The 20,058-nt window shown below is 35.5% G+C and overlaps 1 protein-coding gene across 8 annotated transcripts in view; it reads left to right on the forward strand.

The window, feature by feature from the left end:
- Epb41 (erythrocyte membrane protein band 4.1) overlaps positions 1-20,058 on the forward strand; it is a 155,132-nt gene that overhangs the window by 73,519 nt on the left and 61,555 nt on the right. For all 8 annotated transcript variants that reach the window (XM_077791123.1, XM_077791124.1, XM_077791125.1 and 5 more), the window contains exons 5-9: positions 739-781; positions 9,902-9,977; positions 12,312-12,530; positions 16,634-16,721; positions 19,459-19,611. In XM_077791123.1, coding sequence (XP_077647249.1) covers positions 739-781; positions 9,902-9,977; positions 12,312-12,530; positions 16,634-16,721; positions 19,459-19,611 — 579 coding nt within the window. The remainder of the gene's footprint in view (positions 1-738; positions 782-9,901; positions 9,978-12,311; positions 12,531-16,633; positions 16,722-19,458; positions 19,612-20,058) is intronic.

The following is a 20,058-nucleotide window of genomic DNA, read 5'->3' on the forward strand; positions in this document are numbered from 1 at the left end:
TTCTAGAAATTTAGTGATTTTTGTCTTTAAACATTTTTCAAAGTTTCCTATGAAAGATGTTAATGGTGAGGCTCTTTTCAAGTGCTACTATTTTACATGGTCTACCATGGGCTATGGAGCCTGTCCTGGTGATGTGTGGACCCTTGACAGGGAGAACAGTGAGGGAAAGATTAGTGTGGGCAAGAGTAGTCAGGGGGAACCTAATGGCCCTGTTATCCTGTGAACATTAACTGGGTATGAACCATGTACCAGATGTTGTGCTGATGTAGAAAACTTGAACGAGACAAAGGTCAGGGTTGGAAGGGAAAATAAGATTTGGATAATGTGAATTGATTCTGGTTGTAGAATCTTCTCTAGACTTGACCGAATAATATAAATAGCAAGTGTTTATTTCATACTTAATGTTTACTAAGAGATTTCCATATATTAGCTCACTTAATCTTCCTAACTCTGTGAGGTGGGTGTTACTCTAATATCTCATTTTACAAATGAGGGGATGAGGCCTGGAAATGGTAAAGTTACTCAGTTAGAATGTGGTGGAGCTTGGATTTAAGCCCAGCTTCTGAGTCTTACTTTGCTGAACATCATTATGTTTTGTAAAATCAATGCAAAGCCTGTCAGGGGAGATGCAGGCTGATGTGGAGGCACTCTTCCAAGATGGTCAGTGATCCTGCTTCCGAGGACTCTGTTGTTTATGTGTATTGTGGCTCTGTGTGAATGCCTTTTCTCTTTTTACAGACATGGCTGGATTCTGCCAAAGAAATCAAAAAGCAAGTTCGAGGTAAGTAGATATAGTCCTTTTTATAGTTTTCCCTTTCTTTTAGTAGGTCAGAGGATTTCCAGCTACGTCTGGCTGTGAGTCAGTCACTTTAGAATACTGACCATTGCAGATTGCTTTGAAACGACATAAAGCCTTCCCCTGGAAGGAGGAGATTCCATAATAGAAAAATGAAGCAGAGGAGGACACTGTTGAGATGTAGGTTAGATCTTGACCTTTTTTTTTTTTTTTTTAAACAACTAGGCAAAGCTAGGGAAGATAGAAACAGGTAAGAGTAACAAGTGGAAAAGAACGAAGATGAGCCAAGAAAAAAGATATGGGAGTCAGTTCCCAAAATGGTAGTGATTAAAACTGCAGTAGCCCACTAGTGGGAGTTTGCTGCTAGAGTCTGCTCCTCTTAAGTTGTTCTGGACTATTGTATTACAACTTTCTTTATTTCTTTCCTTTCTGGGTTTTTTTTTTTTGTTTTTTTGTTTTTTTTTTTTTGATGCCAAGGATTGATCTCAAGTCCTTACACACTCTACCTTTGAGCCTCGTCCCTAGCCCTGTGTTCTAACTTTCTCCATGTTTTCTTCCCTATACAGTTGTCCCTCTTTATCTGTGCTATCACTTTCTACAGTTTCAGTTACCCACAACAAACTGTGATCTATAAATTTTGAACAAAAAATTCCAGAAATAGATAATGTATACATTTTGAGTTGCATGCCGTTTGCAGTCCTGCTCCAGTCTTGCCTGGGACATGAATCATCCTTTTGTCCAGTGTGTAACCATGCTGTGTCGCTATCCACCCATTAGTTGCTTGGTTGCCATTAGGGCTATCAGGTAATCCCAGTATCACAGTGCTTGTGTCCAAGTAAGCTTTATTTTATTTGATAATGGCCATAGAGCTTAAGAGTAGTGATGCTGGCAATTTGAATAGACCAAAGAGAAGCTGTAAACGGTATCCTTTATTTGAAAAAGTGAATTTTCAACTTTACGAGATATATATGTATGTATGTGTGTGTGTATATATATATATATATATATATATATATATATGAAAACCATACACATAGAGATTGGTACTATTTAAGATATCAGGCGTCCACTGGGGGTTTTGAGGTGGAACATATTCCCTAGGATAAGGGACCACTGTAGTTCTTTTCATCTCTTCCAGCAGTCTTTTCCAACTTGAAGTATAAGGGACTATGGAAGATAAACAGAATGCAGGAATAAGAATTGCTTGCCACTGGCTCTTCTGACATTGTGGCTTCACTGTCAGCTTTAAGGCCTCCGACACAGCTCATGCTGTATACCCTGCTCAGACTGGTGTCCCGGGATGAAGAAAAGTATATGTTAGTATTTTGTAGCCTCAGACCCAACAGATTAACTAAGAGGTAGATGCTTTTTGTTTTGTTTTGTTTTGTTCTGATTAAAGGTCAATAGCTATCCTATGAGTTTAGTTTATTTTTGAAGAAACTTCCAGGAAATGCAGTTATTAATCATAAATTTTAACTATCACCTGAATGCAAACTTTACTTCCAGAAAATAGACAGAAATCAAGAGAGGCTTATTTAAGACCCTATACTGTAAAGTTTCTCTGTTTCTGTAGCATAACTATTTTACAGTTCAGGAATTATCAAGACTTTTTTTGTCTATTTGATTAATTTTTTTCTGGGATGGAACCCATGGGTGCAGTACGATTGAGCTACATCCCCAACCCTTTTTGTGTTTTATCTGGAGATAGGCTTTTGTTAAGTTGCTTAGGTCCTCACTAAATTGCTGAGGCTGACCTTAAACTTGCAATCCTCCTACCTTAGCCTCCTGAGTCACTGGGATTTCAGGCCTGTGTCAGCACACCCATCCCATTCATTTATTTTATTTTATTTTTAAAAAAATTTTTAGTTATAGATGGATGCAATGTCTTTATTTTATTTTTATGTGGTGCTGAGGATTGAACCCAGTGCCTCACGTGTGTCAGGCAAGCACTCTACCTCTGAGCCACAACCCCAGCCCCATTCATTTCTTAAAACACTTCTCTTATGGTGAAATGTTTTCCTTTAGACTCCATTTATAATTGTTTTAATTTTATAAAAAGAGAGAAGATGCCAGGCATGATGGCACACGCCTGTTATCCCAGTGGCTCAGGAAGCTGAGACATGAGAATTGCGAGTTCAAAACCAACCTCAGCAACTGTGAGATGCTAAGCAACTCTGTGAGAACCTCTCTCTAAATAAAATACAAAATAGAGCCAGGGATGTGGCTCAGTGGTCAAATACCCCTGAGTTCAATACCCAGTACCCAAACCAAAAAAACAGAGAAGATAATCCTTTGGACTGCCAGCTCTCCATATTTGCTTTTTATGTATAAAAGCTTGTTTTTTTTTTTAATGCAAGTCAAAGCAAAAAATATTCAGAATATTTGAGACATGACTAGAAAAAAAATTCTACCTTCTTTCAGTGAATATGCTTTTAATATTCAATATTACTCAGGAATAATATTACTCATAAGAGGATTCTTTAGGAGGAAAAGTTAACACAGTGTATGCTAAGAAGAATATTTAGTAGATTCCTAAGTATTAAAAAAACCTCTTGCTAAGAAAAAGAACTTAAATGTTTGGCATTTAAAAAAAATTATAAAATATGAGCATGCAGACTTGTGAAGATATTGTCACTATATACAATAGAGAAACAGTTGAATTAACTATGATGTTAACTATTAATAAATTTTAACATTTTCAAAATTTAAAAAATTATAAAATATCAAATTATTTCTACAACATGAAAAAATTATTTTTTCTAATAAAACTTTAATAATAAAATGTAAACATCTTATTTAGCCTTCACATTTATCTATTGTGAAGATGTTCTCTTTTTTAACTTTTTCATTATACAAATAATATATACTGATGAAAAATTTAAACATTATTGGATATAGTCACAAATTGATATAATCTGTAACATTTTCTGTTAAGCATGTACAAATTTTGTGTTTCAAAAATATAAGTATTCCAGGGCTGGGGATGTGGCTCAAGCGGTAGTGCGCTCGCCTGGCATGCGCGGGGCGCTGGGTTCCATCCTTAGCACCATATAAAAGTAAAATAAAGATGTTGTGTCCACCGAAAAACTAAAAAAATAAATAAATATTAAAAAATTCTCTTTTTTAAAAAAAAATAGTATTCCATACATAGTTTTTTAAACTATTTTTTAAGATAGATGCTATTAGTATGTGTATCAAATTGAAAGGCACAAATGAGTACAGCACAAGGTGAACCTCCCTTCTTCCCTGTCTTAGTCATGCAGTTTCCTTTCTTAGAGACAACCATGGTAACTAATTTCTTGTCTTCCTTTTAGAGATGTTCTGAGTCTATACAGAAACACACCCATGGGTTTTTGAAATTCATCTCTGTTAAAAAAGATTTCACAAAATAATTCTTAATCTGCACTGTGAGATTCTGATTTTTTTCTTTCTTATTCCCCTTCACATTTTTAAGCGCTGATTTTTCCCCCTCACTAAATTTGTTGTACGTGGCTCATAATTCCATGGTTTAAAAAAGTACCTACTTATATATCTGGAAGTGGAATTACTAGTTTATAGGCTATGTTTATTTTCCTCATTACATGATATTGCCAAATTGTTCTCCCTTAAATTGATTCTAATAGTTCACACCCCCACCAGTATTATACAAGAGTTCTTGGTTTCCTATGTTTTCAGAAGGCAGACTTTTCTTTTTTCTTTCTTTTTTATTAACTTTTTAAAATTTTGGACATAATTTCAGAATTACAGAAATGGAAAGAATGGTATGAAGAATTCCTGGATACCCTTACACCTTTCCCCCAAATTCCTCAAATGTTAATATTTTACTACATTTGCTTTATTTTCTTTTCTATTTACTTATACGCGTGCATGCAAGGGCACAAGTGCATGTAGGCATGCATGTATACACACACACACACAAACACACACATGGCTTTTTTTCTGAACCATTTAAAAATAAGTTGCATCACAGCAGCGTTGTCCACGAGGCCAAGTTGTGGAAACAGCTCAAAAGTGCATTAACAGATAAAGAAAATACAGAATATTCAAACAATGGCATATTATGAAACCACAAAAAGGAATGAAGATGAATCAACCTGTGGATGAGCCTTGAAAACATTATACCAGATGAAAGCTAAGCACCACAGGGCACGCCGGGGCCCGACTACTTAGGAGCCTGAAGCCAGAGGATTCTTGAGTCCAGGAATTTGAAGCCAGCCTTGGCAACATAATGAGACTCTGTCTCAAAGAGGGGGAAAAGTGCCAGACACTAGACACAAAAGGCCACATATTGTATAATTCAGTTTAAATGAGCTATCCAAAATAGGTAGATTCACAGTGACAGAAAGCAGATTAGTTGCTGGCAGGGGTTGAGGAAAGGGTGAACAGGAATTGACTGCTTAATGGATGCAGGGTCTCCTTTGGGAATGATAAAAATGTCTTAGCTAGGTAGGGGTGGTGGTTGTACAACTCTGTGAATGTACTAAGTGTCACCCAATGTACACTTTGAAGTGGTTAACATTATGTGAATTCCACCTCAATTAAAAACAGTTGCAGTCATGATGTCCTGCCCTTCTGCCCCTAATTACTTCATTTTGTGTACCCTAAAAGCTAGGACTTTCCTTCTCCCAAACCCCCATGCTGGGTATTGAACCCAGGCTCTCACCCGTGGTAGGCAGGTGCCTAGCCCCACACCAGGAACTTTCTTACAAGACCACAGTACAATTATCAAAAGCAGAAAATTAAAATTGAAACAATATTATAATATATAAACATTATTTTTAGTCATCCCAATGATATCCTATAGAGCAAGAGAAAGTAAAACAGCATTGTCCCATCTTTTTAGTTTTCTTTAATCTGGAACAATTCCTGAGTCTTTAAAGTGTTTCATAACATTGGTAGTTTTGGAGTATTGACCAACTATTTCATAAGTGGTCAGTTTGAATTTGTCTAATGTTTCCACATGGTTAGATTCAGGTTATGTACTTTTGTTAAGAATGTCATTGAAATGTTGCTGGGTTAGAAGGCAGAAATTTTATTGGTGACAATTTTTAAAGCTTTTTCTAGACACTATTTTTATTCTTCACTAAATATTTTCCATAAAATATTGCTAATTATGTTTATCAAGCTCTAGAAATAGTCACTAACTAAAGTTTAACTTTATTGTGTTAAATTCCAAGTGATCAACTTTTTTAACATCCCTATTGTATTTAATCCTAAACTTGCTTACAAGGAAACTGGACAGTTGTAACAGAAAATAATAGAAAATAGAATAATAGAAAAATAATAGAAGTTTTTATCTATTTAAGGCTGGAATCTGCTGTATTCCCCAGACATCTGGTAAACACAAGTGATCCTCTGGCCTCAGCCTCCCCAGTGGCCAGTCTACACGCATGTGCCACCATGCCTGGCTGGAACCAAAAGTTTTGAGTTCCTTGCCTGATGAGTGCCATTAACAAAAGTAAAATTGTTAATATCTGGGACATTTCCATTTAGTTATGGCTATTTCTTTAAAAAATATTTTGTTTTAGTTGTAGTTAGGCACAATTCCTTTATTTTATTTTTATGTGGTGCTAAGGATCAAACCCAGCGCCCCGCACGTGCTAGGTGAGCGCTCTACCGCTAAGCCACAACCCCAGCCCAGTTATGGCTATTTCTAATGCAGTTAAAATTCCTTATTCTGGAGAGAAAAATCTAAATGGGCCTGACAGGGTGGTTCACACATGCAATTTCTGCTACTTGGCTGCCTGAAGCAGGAGCATCTCGAGTTCAAGGCCAAATTGGGCAATTTAGTAAGACCCTGACTCAAAATAAAAATAAGAAAGGCTCAGGATGTAGCTCAGTGTGCAAGGCCCTGGGTTCAATTCCCAGTACTACCACATCCCACCCACCCCACAAATAAATATAAACAGAATTGTAGGCTTTTGTCAGTTTTTAAATATTCTTATTTCATTATGTTCAGTAACTTGAGGTCATTTGGATAACTGGGATAATGAATAGGTAAATAATTTCAATAAACTAGTGTGTATTATTTTTCTTGTATAATCCTTTTAAAAAATATATTTTCCCCCAAAGCATTATCATTCCTGTATGACTTTCACAACAATGCTGTGAGGTTGATGACTTTATTTCATTCATTCAATATATATTTTTTGAGCATTCATGACATGCCAAGTGCTGTTGTAGGTACTAGGGATGCACACCAAACAAAACAGAAAAAAACATTCTTGCCCTTAGGAATTTGTTTTAGTGGGAGGAAACAAAAGATTATCCCTTAAAAATTTTTATAGGCATCTTATTAGGTGTGGTGGTGCATGCCTGTAATCCCAGCAGTTTGGGAGGCTGTGGCTGGAGGATTGTGGATTCAAAGCCAGCCTCAGCAATTTAGCTAAGCCCTAAGCAACTCAGCAAGACCCTGTCTCTAAACAAAATACAGAAAAGGGCTGGGGATGTGGCTTAAGTTAAGTGCCCCTGAGTCAATCCCCACCAAAAAAAAATACAATAAAATAAAAATATATATATGCACACACAAAAAAAATATACATACATACATACATATATATATATATATATAGTTATAGTTATAGGCATAAAAACAAGTAGTGAAAATACATAGAACAAAATTAAAATGGCATAAAAAGAGTCTGTAGTGAAAGCAGGTCTCCCTACTGTTATTCTCCCCTATCCTCTCAGATTTCCTGCCTAACAGATATCCTGCCAAGTTTCCCAACTACTATTACCAGTTTATTTTATATCCTTATAGAGATATTCTAGAAATATATAATCATACTTGTAATTATACTTTTTCTCCCCACCCCCCAAACTTGGATGGCAACTTTCAATATATACTGTTCTTTGATTTTTTTTTCTCACTGAACATTATGTTGAAGATTATTCTGTATAAAGCTACTTCTTTCTTTTTAATGGCTACCTAGTTTTCCAACATAGAGCTGACCCATAATTTGATTTACCTTCTCTTGCTAAATATATACATTTAGGTTGTTTTTAGAATTCTACTGTTTCACAAATATCCTATAAAGGTAGCATTTTGACTACATTCAAGTATTTATTCAGATACCTTTATGAAAATGAAATTGCAAAGTGAAAGGGTACATATATGTGTTGTTTTTTGATAGATATACTGGAATTGTTCTCCATAGTATTGTACCAATTTATACTCCTATCAGAAATAGGTAAAAGTGCTTATTTTCTCCTACCAATCATAGGTGTTATTAAGTTTTCTATATCAGTTACTTAACACAAGGCTTAAAGAGATTAAAAAAGAATCACTTTATAAACTATTGTTTACTTGATTTTTCTTAATGTTATTCTTATGCATATTATCATTTTTCTGTGTTAAGAAATAACTTATGTTTAAAGTTCTTAAATATTGAATTTGCATATGCAAAACAGTTTTTGACTACTTTTTTTTTCCATATTGATTTGCTCTAGCCAAGGCCTTTCTATAGGTGGTATAGAGGACTTAAAAAAAAAAGTATATTTGAGAAATTATGAATTAACAATGGCTAGATTAACAGGTTTTTATCATATTAGAAAGTGAAACAACAGATGGTATTAGTCTGTTGTATACTGTAAATGCTGTCTCTCCCTTTTTTGAGAGACAGTTACTAGTTTGTTTTTCTGACCTAAGTGCCATTTAAGGTTTTTGAGATATGAAGCATTAGAAATGGGTTAATGTAAGTATTAGGACCTGAGTAGGCTTTGGTTATACTGGTCAAATGTTGAAGGAAAGTATTAACTATTTCTAAGGAAATCCTATATCAAGTGTTTTAGTATGCTTAAAAGCACACATTCATTAAGACATTCAAACTATTACAATATTGTCCTTGTTGCTATTAGCAATAAACATAGTATTTGGAGGTAAAACAGAAGTATGATTGACACATAGATGTTTGTAGTGGGATAGTAGAACCCAGTGGTTAAAAGCATGGGATTTGGAGTAAGAAAACCCTGGATTCACTAGCTGTGTTCTTTCCTAAGCTGCTGTTTCTTCACATATAAAACAAATTAATACTAGTCCCTAACATCCTTGGGTTTCCGAGGATTAAAAAAGTTAATGTATGTAAGAGAATGACTTAGTGCCTCGCATGCAGTAAGTACTGAAACAAATGGAGAGTCCTAGGATCGTAACCAAGCATTCTGATTATTGGCTGAGATCAGGCCTTTCTTTATGGGAAGCCAACAGCCACAGTAGGAAAACCCTGAAGGTTGGCATGTAGCTAGCTGGAAACATTGAAATGCATCCTCCATTTAACCTTTACTCATCCTCTGGTTTTTATTGTAGATAAAAAATAGAACATTTTTTGTTTGTTTGTTTCAGGATTTAATTTTTATAGTTTCCATGCCTATTTTAAACAGAGCTATGATTTTGTTTTGTTTTATTCAGTACTGGGATTGAACTCAGGATTGCTGTGCCCAGCCCTTTTTTAAAATTTTGAGACAGGTTCTCAATTTAATGACCCTACCTTAAGATAAAAAATGAAAAATAAGGACCCTTCCTAGGGCCCCTTGTTCCTTCTAAAATAATCTCCCAGTTTCACTCATATTTATGAGACTAATGCTTTTGTTTATTTAAGATGGTATTAACAAATACCACAAATAAATAATGCCGAAAGTAAAAAAAGAATATATGTTAGTAACCTGAATGATCTCTAAGGACACAGAGCAGTATCTAAATCACACTTTGAAAGCCACTGCTACAGAGGTCGGGGGGCTATGGCTCACTACTAGAGCACTTACCTGGCTTGCATGAGGCTCTAGGTTTGAATTCCCAGCCCCACAAACTAAATAAATAAGTAAATTGGTATAAACAAGCTGAGGCGTAGGATCTTTAGTATGGTTTCCTTCATATTATTTTGTCTATGTACTTATAATCCCTGGTAAACAAAGCTATTAAGTTAGGTAAAGAAATTAGATCCTATAGTTCTAAATAATGTATAAGCAATTTTCTTCCTGAAAACGTTTATCTTACCACAAAGCATGAAAATGTTAAAAGATTTCAGAAAAAAAATTGTTTTCATTATTTTGAGGTACTTAAAACAATCAGAAAATTAGGCATAAACAAAATTCTTTTGTTCATTTTTGCAGGTGTCCCATGGAATTTTACATTCAACGTAAAGTTTTATCCACCTGATCCAGCACAGTTAACAGAAGACATAACAAGGTAAATAATTAATCTATAGTTAAATTTGTAACAGTAATTGTCATAATCATTAACTCTGGAAATTTTCCTACTCAGAATTGAAGAAAAGTGATAAGAGGTTAAATGAGTAGCCTAAGATAAAAAGTTTCTAGCCACTTTAAGGCAGATTTGCAAATAAGGGAGCTAAAAAGCTTCAAGTTTCTGATCTGCTTTAGAAGAAACTGATAGAGGAACTAGTAGCCTTGCTTGTTATGACAATATGCCAAGCAGTGGGCAGGGCTCCTGTAAGTCATGTTAATGAATGGACTGGTGAGTGGCTCAGCTGGGTCTTTTTTTTTTTTTTTAATTGCTTTTATTTTTTAAATACATGACAGTGGAATGCATCACAATTCTTTTTACACATATAGAACACAATTTGTCTTATCTCTGTTTGTATATAAAGTATGTTCATACCAATTCATGTCTTCCGCTGTGTCTTTTTTGTTTTCCTTCCCCTTCTTACTTATCTCCCACTGTGTTCCTTCCTATAGGGATCAAAAAGAAACTAAAATCTCAGGGTTATTATAGATTCTTTCTATCTCCTGTTTAGACTATGTGATTAGGCCCATGATCCTCGGGAATTGAATTCTCCTTTGGGCCTACTTAATTTATAAAATAATCTTCTATTCTTTGAAAACAACCTAATGATTTCTTTTAAGAAAATTACTTTTGTCAAGCACAATGGCATATGCCTGTAATTCCAGCCTCTCAGGAGGCTGAGGTAGGAGGATCACAAGTTTAAGGCAGGTCTCAAACTTGCAATCTTCCTACCTCAGCCTCCTGAGTTGCTAGGATTACAGGCAGATGCCACCACACCAGCAAGTTTATATCATTTTTTAAGATGGCTTTGTTGTCCATTCATCTTTAACACATTCTTTTTTTTTTTTAAGTTGTAGACAGACACATGCCTTTTATTTTATTTATTTATTTTATGTGATGCTGAGGATCAACATGCTCATCACACATGCTAGGCACATGCTCTACCACTGAGGTACAACCTCAGCAACCTCAGCCCCTTTAGTACATTCTTTTTTTTTTAATATTTTTTAGTTGTCAATGGACCTTTATTTTATTTATTTACATGAGGTGCTGAGAATTGAACCCAGTGCCTCACACGTGCTGGGCAAGTGCTCTACCACTGAGCCACCACCCCAGCCCCTTTTAGTATATTCTTAAAGCTGAGATGCCATCTCTCTCCCCGATAAAACTGTTTCTTTTTCACAGATAATGTTTGTCTCTTAGAGTTGCTACTTAATCATCTTTCTTCATCCATTCTTATTCTGTAAAGCAGAATATATCCCTAAAAACCTTTGCTAATTTCTTGCACTTTAAAGGAGTTTAAGATTCTTGTGACTTATTCAGTGTTTCTGTGACTTAAAAAAAAAAAAAAAGTCAGGCATGGTCGTGCACCACACCAGGAATTCTAACTATATAATAGGCTAAGGCAGGAGGATTGTAAATTCAAGGGCAGCCTGGACAACATGGTGATACTCCATTTCAGAAAAATAAACAATCCCCCATAAATGTAGCAACTAATTGTAGATAGCAAAAATTATTGTTGATACATATATTATTCAATATTATAGTTTTAAAAAAGGATATGTTCTAATTAATGTAGGAGTTGTCAATTTCATCATACCTTCTTGTTCTATAGAACTGTCTGAATTGGTTAACTCAATTAACATGTGGTAAGGAGGTCAGGATCACAGATAGGACTATTACACTGATAGAAACAAGTGTCTATATGTGATAGGGCACTCAGTTGTTTAGTTGAACTGGCTGTTTAGCTGCAGTTTGAATTACCAACAATTTAGCACACAGGGGGAATTGGTCTTATAAGGTGGCTGATAGGCTAGATGGCATGCAGCCTTCTACATTCTATCTGGAAGCGAAAACACACCAGAATGTTCATATCCTAGCAAAAATGTATCAATATTGAGATCTTTGTTCTTGAAGAACAGTATCTACACATTTGTCAAAGGAAAGTGATAGAAAAGAAAGGACCTGGGTTTGGACCAAACATTTTATTACTAACATTGAGCCAGCTAAGCCTCTGAGGCTGCCTCTCTCTATATACTCTTGCAGTCATGCTCACCTCACAAATTCTTTGAAGATTAAATAGTTTACGTGTATGGTACTTCATATCCTACACTACCTAGATTTCCCACTACTTAGATGGAACAATTATTAATATGATCTCATATTTACTTAATCTCTTCTCTCTTATTTTTCTTCTCTCCCTCTCCCTATTATCCTTTTTGTCCCTCTATATTTTGTCATGACTGACATATTAACATTTTTCTCTTTTGGCTATAGATATTATTTATGTCTTCAGCTTCGACAGGACATTGTTGCAGGACGTCTGCCCTGTTCCTTTGCAACCTTAGCATTATTGGGTTCTTACACCATCCAGTCTGAGCTGGGAGACTACGATCCAGAACTCCATGGTGTGGATTATGTTAGTGATTTTCATCTGGCCCCAAATCAGACCAAGGAACTTGAAGAGAAGGTCATGGAACTGCATAAATCATACAGGTGACTGGGTCTCCAGAGTTTATTCTGTTTGTTTGGTAATAAGTTTAAACCCTTGACCTGGTATTGAATCAGCGTTTGCCTAAAAGGAAGCATGCTGCCACAGAAAGAGTTGGTGAAGAGCTAATTTCCCTCTACTGTTTGACTTTGAGCAAGTCCCTTTAAGTCCTCTGAACCTCAGTTTTCTTACTATAGTAATGGGCACTGTATTGCAGAATGAAAACTAAATGAGGTATCATAGGTAAAGCACTTAGCACAGAGCTAGATGTGTAGTAGGTACTCAATAAATGGTAGCTATTAGTCTTACAGGTGTTTTTTTCTTTTTCCTTCAGATTTTAACTTACCATGCTGTAGTAGCTCCTTAGAGCAAGAGTTTTAAACTTGGAATGTATATATGTGGATAGATTGTGGAGGGCCCATGAAACTCCTGCAGTTATCTTTAAAAGTCTTCGTTGAATTCACCAACTATTCTGCTATTTATTTTTTCATGAAAATAATGTGTAACATTGGGAAGTATTGTAGCATAGCTCTCAAAAGCAAGGGCTTATAGTTCATCTGAGCTAGGTTGAAATTATTTGCCTAGTGAGTATCAGGACCTCAGTTCAATCCCTGGTATCATTAAAAAAAAATTACAAAAAACTGCTATTGTGAGTTTTGATATACCATAAAAGAAGAATTTTAAGTTCTCAATCCTTCATTGTCATTTTTCACAAAGGTTATTAATGTTAAAAATAATGGACTTATTATTCTTTAGACATTTAATAAAAATTTTGTAATATAGTTAATTTGTAATAGTTAATACTGATAGATATAAGCGCATAAAGAATAGTATTTCAGAGTCCTTAATAATTAAGAGAGTAAAGAGTTATTAATGCCAAAAAAGTTTGAGAACCACTGAGTTGGACTGTAGAGCACATAGTTAAAATCACTAGCTCTGGAGTGAGCCTGTTTTACTTTGGATTCGGATTCCATTCCTTATCAGGTTTATGACTCTTGGTAAGTTACTTAAGCCTTCTAAGCTTCAGTTTTCTCATCTGAAACCAGAATGATAATAGAAATTTTATAATTGTTTAAATCAGAAAATTCATGAGAAGTACTCAGCACAGTGATTAGTAGACCTCTCATGTCATATATTTGCTAGGATAATAAAAATAATAATCCTTATCCCCATTTTACAAGCAATGTGCATCTGGGTTTGGAGAACCACTCACAGAACTTAATAGAATTTTAAACTCAAATAGATGGAACAATCTCACTGGACAGGTGGATATGATCAGTTGATGTTCAGTTAGGTATATGAAAAAAAGTCATGGAATTTACTTGCTCCATTTTGGAAATTTTCGTAGCCCTCACAAGCAGAAACGCAAATGGGAAATTTAATTATGCCCAGCAACATGGTGCTTTAACCACTCCAAAGAAACTTCTGCTGAGACATAAGCACTTTACTGTGTATTGAAGCGATTACCAGCCTGCTCCTCAGACAAGTAGAAGAAGGCCTTGTAAGTGGAACCTGTAGTAGTGGCCCTTTGCCCAGACAGGGATTTTAAAGCTATAATTAACTCTTTAAATTAACACTAGCAAATCAAGCTTTAAAATTAATTGTCCTCCACTTCATTGTCCCCACTTAATTATTTGAAATCACAATACTTAATTAGGAGATGCAACAAACATTATCAAAAGACTGGCACTTAACACCAGAACTCACTGCATGACTCTCCTGACCCCACTTGCTTGAAATAAATAAATACAGGGAAACTGTGCTGAAACTTCTCTTTGTAATGAGCAAGAGTAATCTTTTTAAAGTGCCAGAGCACCCTGGGTAGGTACTTTAAGCTGAAGTACTCATAAGTAGTAACTTGTTAGGTGGTACTGAATAACTCTGGACAATACTTTTTTTAAAGTGGGGTGGAAGGGGGTACTGGGTACTGGGATCGAATGTGGGCACTTGTGCACTCTACCACTCAGCTATACCTGTTGCCATTTTTATTTTTAGTTTTCAGAAAGGGTTTTGCTAAGTTGCCCAGGCTGGCCTGGAATTTGTGATCCTCCTGTCTCAGCCTTCTGAGTAGCTGGGATAGGCATGTATCACTGAACTCAGCTGGACAGTACTCAGTTCCCAGCTTGTTATGATTTTCAAAGGTCTTAGGGAATCCATATGTGTGAAGCAGGCCAGAATGGGGAATTCTGTCCAGACAGAATAAGGGGTGCATCTATAAGGGGAAGGGGTTACTGACAGCAATGAGAGTTGATAAAAAGAAATACAAATTATGAAAAGAGAGAAATTAAACTGAACCCTGGGGTATTGTGAATATAGGGAATTTTTTGTCATGATTGCTTCATTTAATGTTTAAAATTGATCTTCAACTTTAACTGATCCAAATTATTTCTCTCAATTTAATTTTATAATCCATGTAGAGATGGGATACTATACTATTAGAAAATTAAGGTTGCAAAATAATAAATAAATAGTTTACAAAGCAGTTTCACAGCTATTATTTAATTCTAATAGTCACATTTATTTATCTAACAAAATTAATGTGATTCTTACCTTATAGAGGAGATTGAGGGAGACAATGGCTCACCACCCATAAGTTCAGGAACCAGGATTCTAGCCCAAGTAGTGTGACTTAAGCCTGCTGCTTCAAACCAAGTGTTTCAGCCTATTCATAATCATGCAATCCTTCAGGGTCTGTTTTCTTTATCAGCAAAATGAAAATGTTGAACTCATTACCTTCAAGTTCCTTTCCAGCTTCAAACTCCTAAAATTCACCCCATTAGTATTAATAATAACAGTAAAATATAAAACAACTGGGAGTAACCTTATCTAGAAAAGTGTATCACTTATATGGAAAAGTAATTTACAATTACAAAACTTTCCTGAGATATTTTGAATTACTTGAATATATAGACTTTTATATGGGTTAATTTTCCCATTTTTCTTCCTTTTTTTTTTTTTTTTCCTTTTTAATCTTCAACTTTAAGTCTATTAGTAAACAGAATTAGGTGAGATGCTTTAGAGCTTGTAGAAAAAAGTTTATTTAGGGAGGCTGAGTTAAAACAAATCTGCATCCTTCTCTCCTGTGTGTTTTCTTTTTTGGTTGTTGTTGTTCCAATGAATCCTTTGTTCTTTTTAATGAGGGTAAAGACAGATGGGTTTGGAAGAGACTTTTCCTTGTTAAATGAAGAGACCCCTGCTGCTCTCTGTAGCTTGAGGCAGTCTTATGGGAAACTGGCATTTTCTTTTCTTTTCTTTCTTTCTTTCTTTTTTTTTGAGATGTGGCTGCATTATTGTTACTAAGAAGTTACTCTTGATTGGTGTGAATTGTGCAGGGTTGGGAATGATATCTTTGTCTTCAAATCTCAGTGAGCACTTTCCAAAAGCAAAGAAACTTCTAGAGAAGGAAAGACCGACACAGTGAATGTTTAGACCGTGAGACTGATTGTTTTCAAACAAATCTAATTCATTATTTGCCTGGTAATGAAGACATCTTAATAACAGAAAACAGTCCCATTATCTGTGTGCTTCTATTAACCAATTTATTTTGTTTAGATCCGTGGGCAGAACACCATCTGTTACCAGAAATTTTCTTTTCATTAAACCTGGCCCCATTAAGAGTCCCAGTTAAGTAACATCAGCTGCCCTCTTGTTTAATTTCCATAATAACTCAATTCAGGAGTATAGAGGGAAAAAAGGCAGCTAAGAGGATCTTGTAAATTGTCCCATGCCCCTTGAGGATTTAATTTGGTCATCTCCTTGGCAAGAAAATTAGTGGAAGGAATTTATGTATGGGATAGAAAAGGATGAAGAGAGGGAGGACAGAGCTAATGATGGATGAGGTCATTTGAAGGAAATTGTAGGGAGTTTTCAATTTTTTTTTCCAGTATTTTTTTAGTGTCTTTTTGTTTTTTCAAGATACCATTTTCTTTATGAAAACATTTCCATTCTATAATAATCCACTTATGGACTATAAAATTTATTTTATATACATATTATATTGGTCGACATGTGTATGATTGTGTTTATATGAAGTATCATGAAGATACAACTGTGATTAGTGTAAATGTGGATACTATGACACTGAATTTTTATTTTTATTTTATCAAAGATCCATGACTCCAGCTCAGGCTGACTTGGAATTTCTTGAGAATGCCAAAAAGTTGTCTATGTATGGTGTCGATCTGCATAAAGCAAAGGTAATGTGTCTCTGGCCTTTATTAATATGCACTAGATGATGCAGGTTTGCTATGTGTAAATTGCACTTGTGTTACTTTTCACCAGCATTTATCTGGGCTATTTTAAAACATTGAAAATAAATAGTAATTCTTTTTTTTTAAGTTGTTGATAGACCTTTATTTTATTTATTTATATGCAGTGCTGAGAATTGAACCCAGTGCCTCACACATGTCTGGCAAGTGCGCTACTGCTGAGCCCCAGTCCTAGCCCCAAATAGTAATTCTTTTTGAATTTTAAGTATATCAGTTGAATTGCCACTTGGCAATCCACTGTCAGAAAAAAGTTTTACAACTAAAGCACTGTAAAAAATAAAAAAATACAACCTAGAGAAAAAGAAATTATATTTTCCTAAAATGCATTTACATTTGAAAAATCACAGTGGCAGCAAGGCTTTTCTCACAGCCAACATCACCTAACTCACTTGAGAGGTCTACTAATTGTACAGATTCCAGAGCTTCTCTCAGGTTTACTGACTTATTTCAGAGGACAGGCTCTAGAACCTCCAGATTTAATGAGCATTCCAAATGAATCTAATACAAGCTTGAACCTGAGAACCACTGGCTTAGGGTAATGGTTCTCAAAGTGTGGTCCCTGAGTCAGCAGCATTTAGCATCACAGATGCATTTTTCGGGTTCCATTCCAGACTTATTGAACCAGAAGCTGGGATGGGGATTCTAATGTACGCCGAATACATTTCAGTGGCTCATTGAAAACCCCTAGGTTAGGGCATTGGAAACTTAAACTTTAATCCTACTTCTGCCTAATACAGCCTAAGAGAGGGATTACTTAAGGCAATCGCTTGACTTCCCTCATCTTCAAATGGCTGGAGAGGTTGAGGATATCATGAAGGAGAGGGCTCAAAGGGATGCTCAGATGCACCTTTGGAGGAACTTAACTAGTGTGCATGATCAGGAGACTCTAAACCATGTCCAATGAAAAACAAAGGAACAAGGATATTAATCCTACAAAAGAGAAAGTTCTGGGAAGACATAATATCTACCTTCCTGTTAATTTAAAGGAGTGATGTGTAAAATAGATTTTACTATGGCTTTAAGATATAAGCCTAGAGATAGTAAAATGTAAACTATAGGGAAATATGTTGTTCAGTTCAGTTTGACAAATTATCTAGCAGAGCTTTTCAAAGATGAGATGTGCTAACTCAAAGAGTGATGAGTTCCCTGTCACTGAAGTTATTCCAGGATAGGCCAAATAATCACTTGGTAGGAATTAAGAAAAGAGACAGACATCTGGTCTGTGATTTGACTAGACTAATCTTTCATGATTTTCTCAACCTGAATATCGATAGTTTCTTAAGTTCAATTACTTCTAATTTCAAATTCAGATGTTGTCCTGGTTTTTGGGGGGCTGGGTACTATAACTTCTGTGAATTTCTAAAATAGACAATGGAAATATCAGTATTTCAGATAAGGTATATTTCCAGAACTTCTCATTTCCTGCAAAAGGTTTGTGTCAGTCAGCAAGGTGTGAAGAAGTCAGGCAGCAAATTCCTTTTCCAAATGTTGTAAAGCAACTGTTTCTGTAAAGCGTGTCATTAAAAGAGAGATATAGGGCTGGGGCTGGGGCTCAGCGGTAGTGCACATGCCTGGCATGTGTGAGGCACTGGGTTCCATTCTCAGCACTGTATATACATAAATAAAATAAAAGTCTATCAACAACTAAAAAAATATTAAAAAAAAAAAAAAAGAGAGAGAAAGGTAGTTGTACCTCCAGGCTTTAAAAACTTAAGAGGGCATCTTGAGGTAAATTTTCAGTCACATAGTCATTGAATTAAAACTATATTCAATTTCTGCATCTCTGTTATGCTTATACATAACACATGTAGGCACTAACATTTTTCTCTATACTCATTGTAGGAAAAAGAGGAGTCAAAAAGCTTTAACTCTGGCCAGGCGCAGTGGCTCACGCCTGTAATCCCAGCGGCTTGAGAGGCTGAGGCAGGAGCATCACGAGTTCGAAAGCCAGCCTCAGCAAAAGTGAGGCGCTAAGCAACTCAGTGAGACCCTGTCTCTAAAGAAAATACAAAAATAGGGCCGGGAATGTGGCTCAGTGATGGAGTGCCCCTGAGTTCAATGCCCGTTCAATGCCCGGTACCCCCTACCCGCACCTTTCAAAAGAATTTAACCCTGGGTTTTGATTATTTAGCTAAATATAGCCATCTGTAGAAATTAACTCAGATGAAATTCATTTTCCTTGAATTACATTGATTATTAATATTTAAAATTTTTTCTTTAATAAAGAGGCATGTAAACATGACTTCATTTTGCCTTAATGTTCTTTCTAGCCTTAGGGATAATATTTATAATTTAATATACTTAACATCAGTTATTTTAAGAAGCTGAGATTTTCATATGTTGAGTTTATACAGGAATAGAGTCAAATCTTAACTTGATTTTCTGGAGGGATTACCACTGTATCATTTCAAAAGAGAATTAGAATTGTGCAAACATGTCGTTAAGAGAGAGAGTTATATCCCCAGGTGGTACACGTAGCCCTAAACTCTGGCCTCTGGGAACTCTTATCTGTCAATATGGATTATGATTGTCAGGTTACACTTTATTTTCCATGATATGTTTCATAACTGTTTCTGGTTGCTGATATCTTCCGATTATCTGATAATAGTTAATGATGTGCTGAACACTTTGCTCGAGACTGAATGCTGACACTTTTCTTTTTCAGGACTTGGAGGGAGTGGATATCATCCTAGGTGTCTGCTCTAGTGGCCTTTTGGTTTACAAAGATAAGTTGAGAATTAACCGTTTTCCTTGGCCCAAAGTACTGAAGATTTCTTATAAACGCAGCAGCTTTTTCATCAAGATCCGGCCTGGAGAGGTACAGAATTCATGTTTTTTCTTCCTAAACCAAACTTCTCCTCATTGCCATTTTCCTTGTTATGCCATGTGAGTAGTCTCTGTCTAACTAACTAGTCGGGGGCCAATATTTCTGTTTTCTTAAATTGTTAAGTCCTGTAATCTTCTTTTCTTATTACTGGTTTTCCAGACATTCTTATTCCTGTAAGTAAATATTCCATTGCCAAAAGTAAAACCTGGATTGGTAAACTTGTTTCTTGTTTACTCCAGGTAAGAACTTCATGGGAAACTATTTATAAATTCTGTAGCTTGAGATTCTAAAATTACTTGGTGGAGTTAAATGTTTTATATCCTACCTTCTACAATTACAATTTATTTGTGTATATATACATATGTTACTATATGTTCCAGGGTCAAGTTCTAGATTATTTTTATTTACTACTAGGGATTGAACCCAGGGCCTGATGCA

This window comes from Urocitellus parryii, chromosome 11, assembly GCF_045843805.1.
Source record: "Urocitellus parryii isolate mUroPar1 chromosome 11, mUroPar1.hap1, whole genome shotgun sequence".
Taxonomy (NCBI): Eukaryota; Metazoa; Chordata; class Mammalia; order Rodentia; family Sciuridae; genus Urocitellus; species Urocitellus parryii.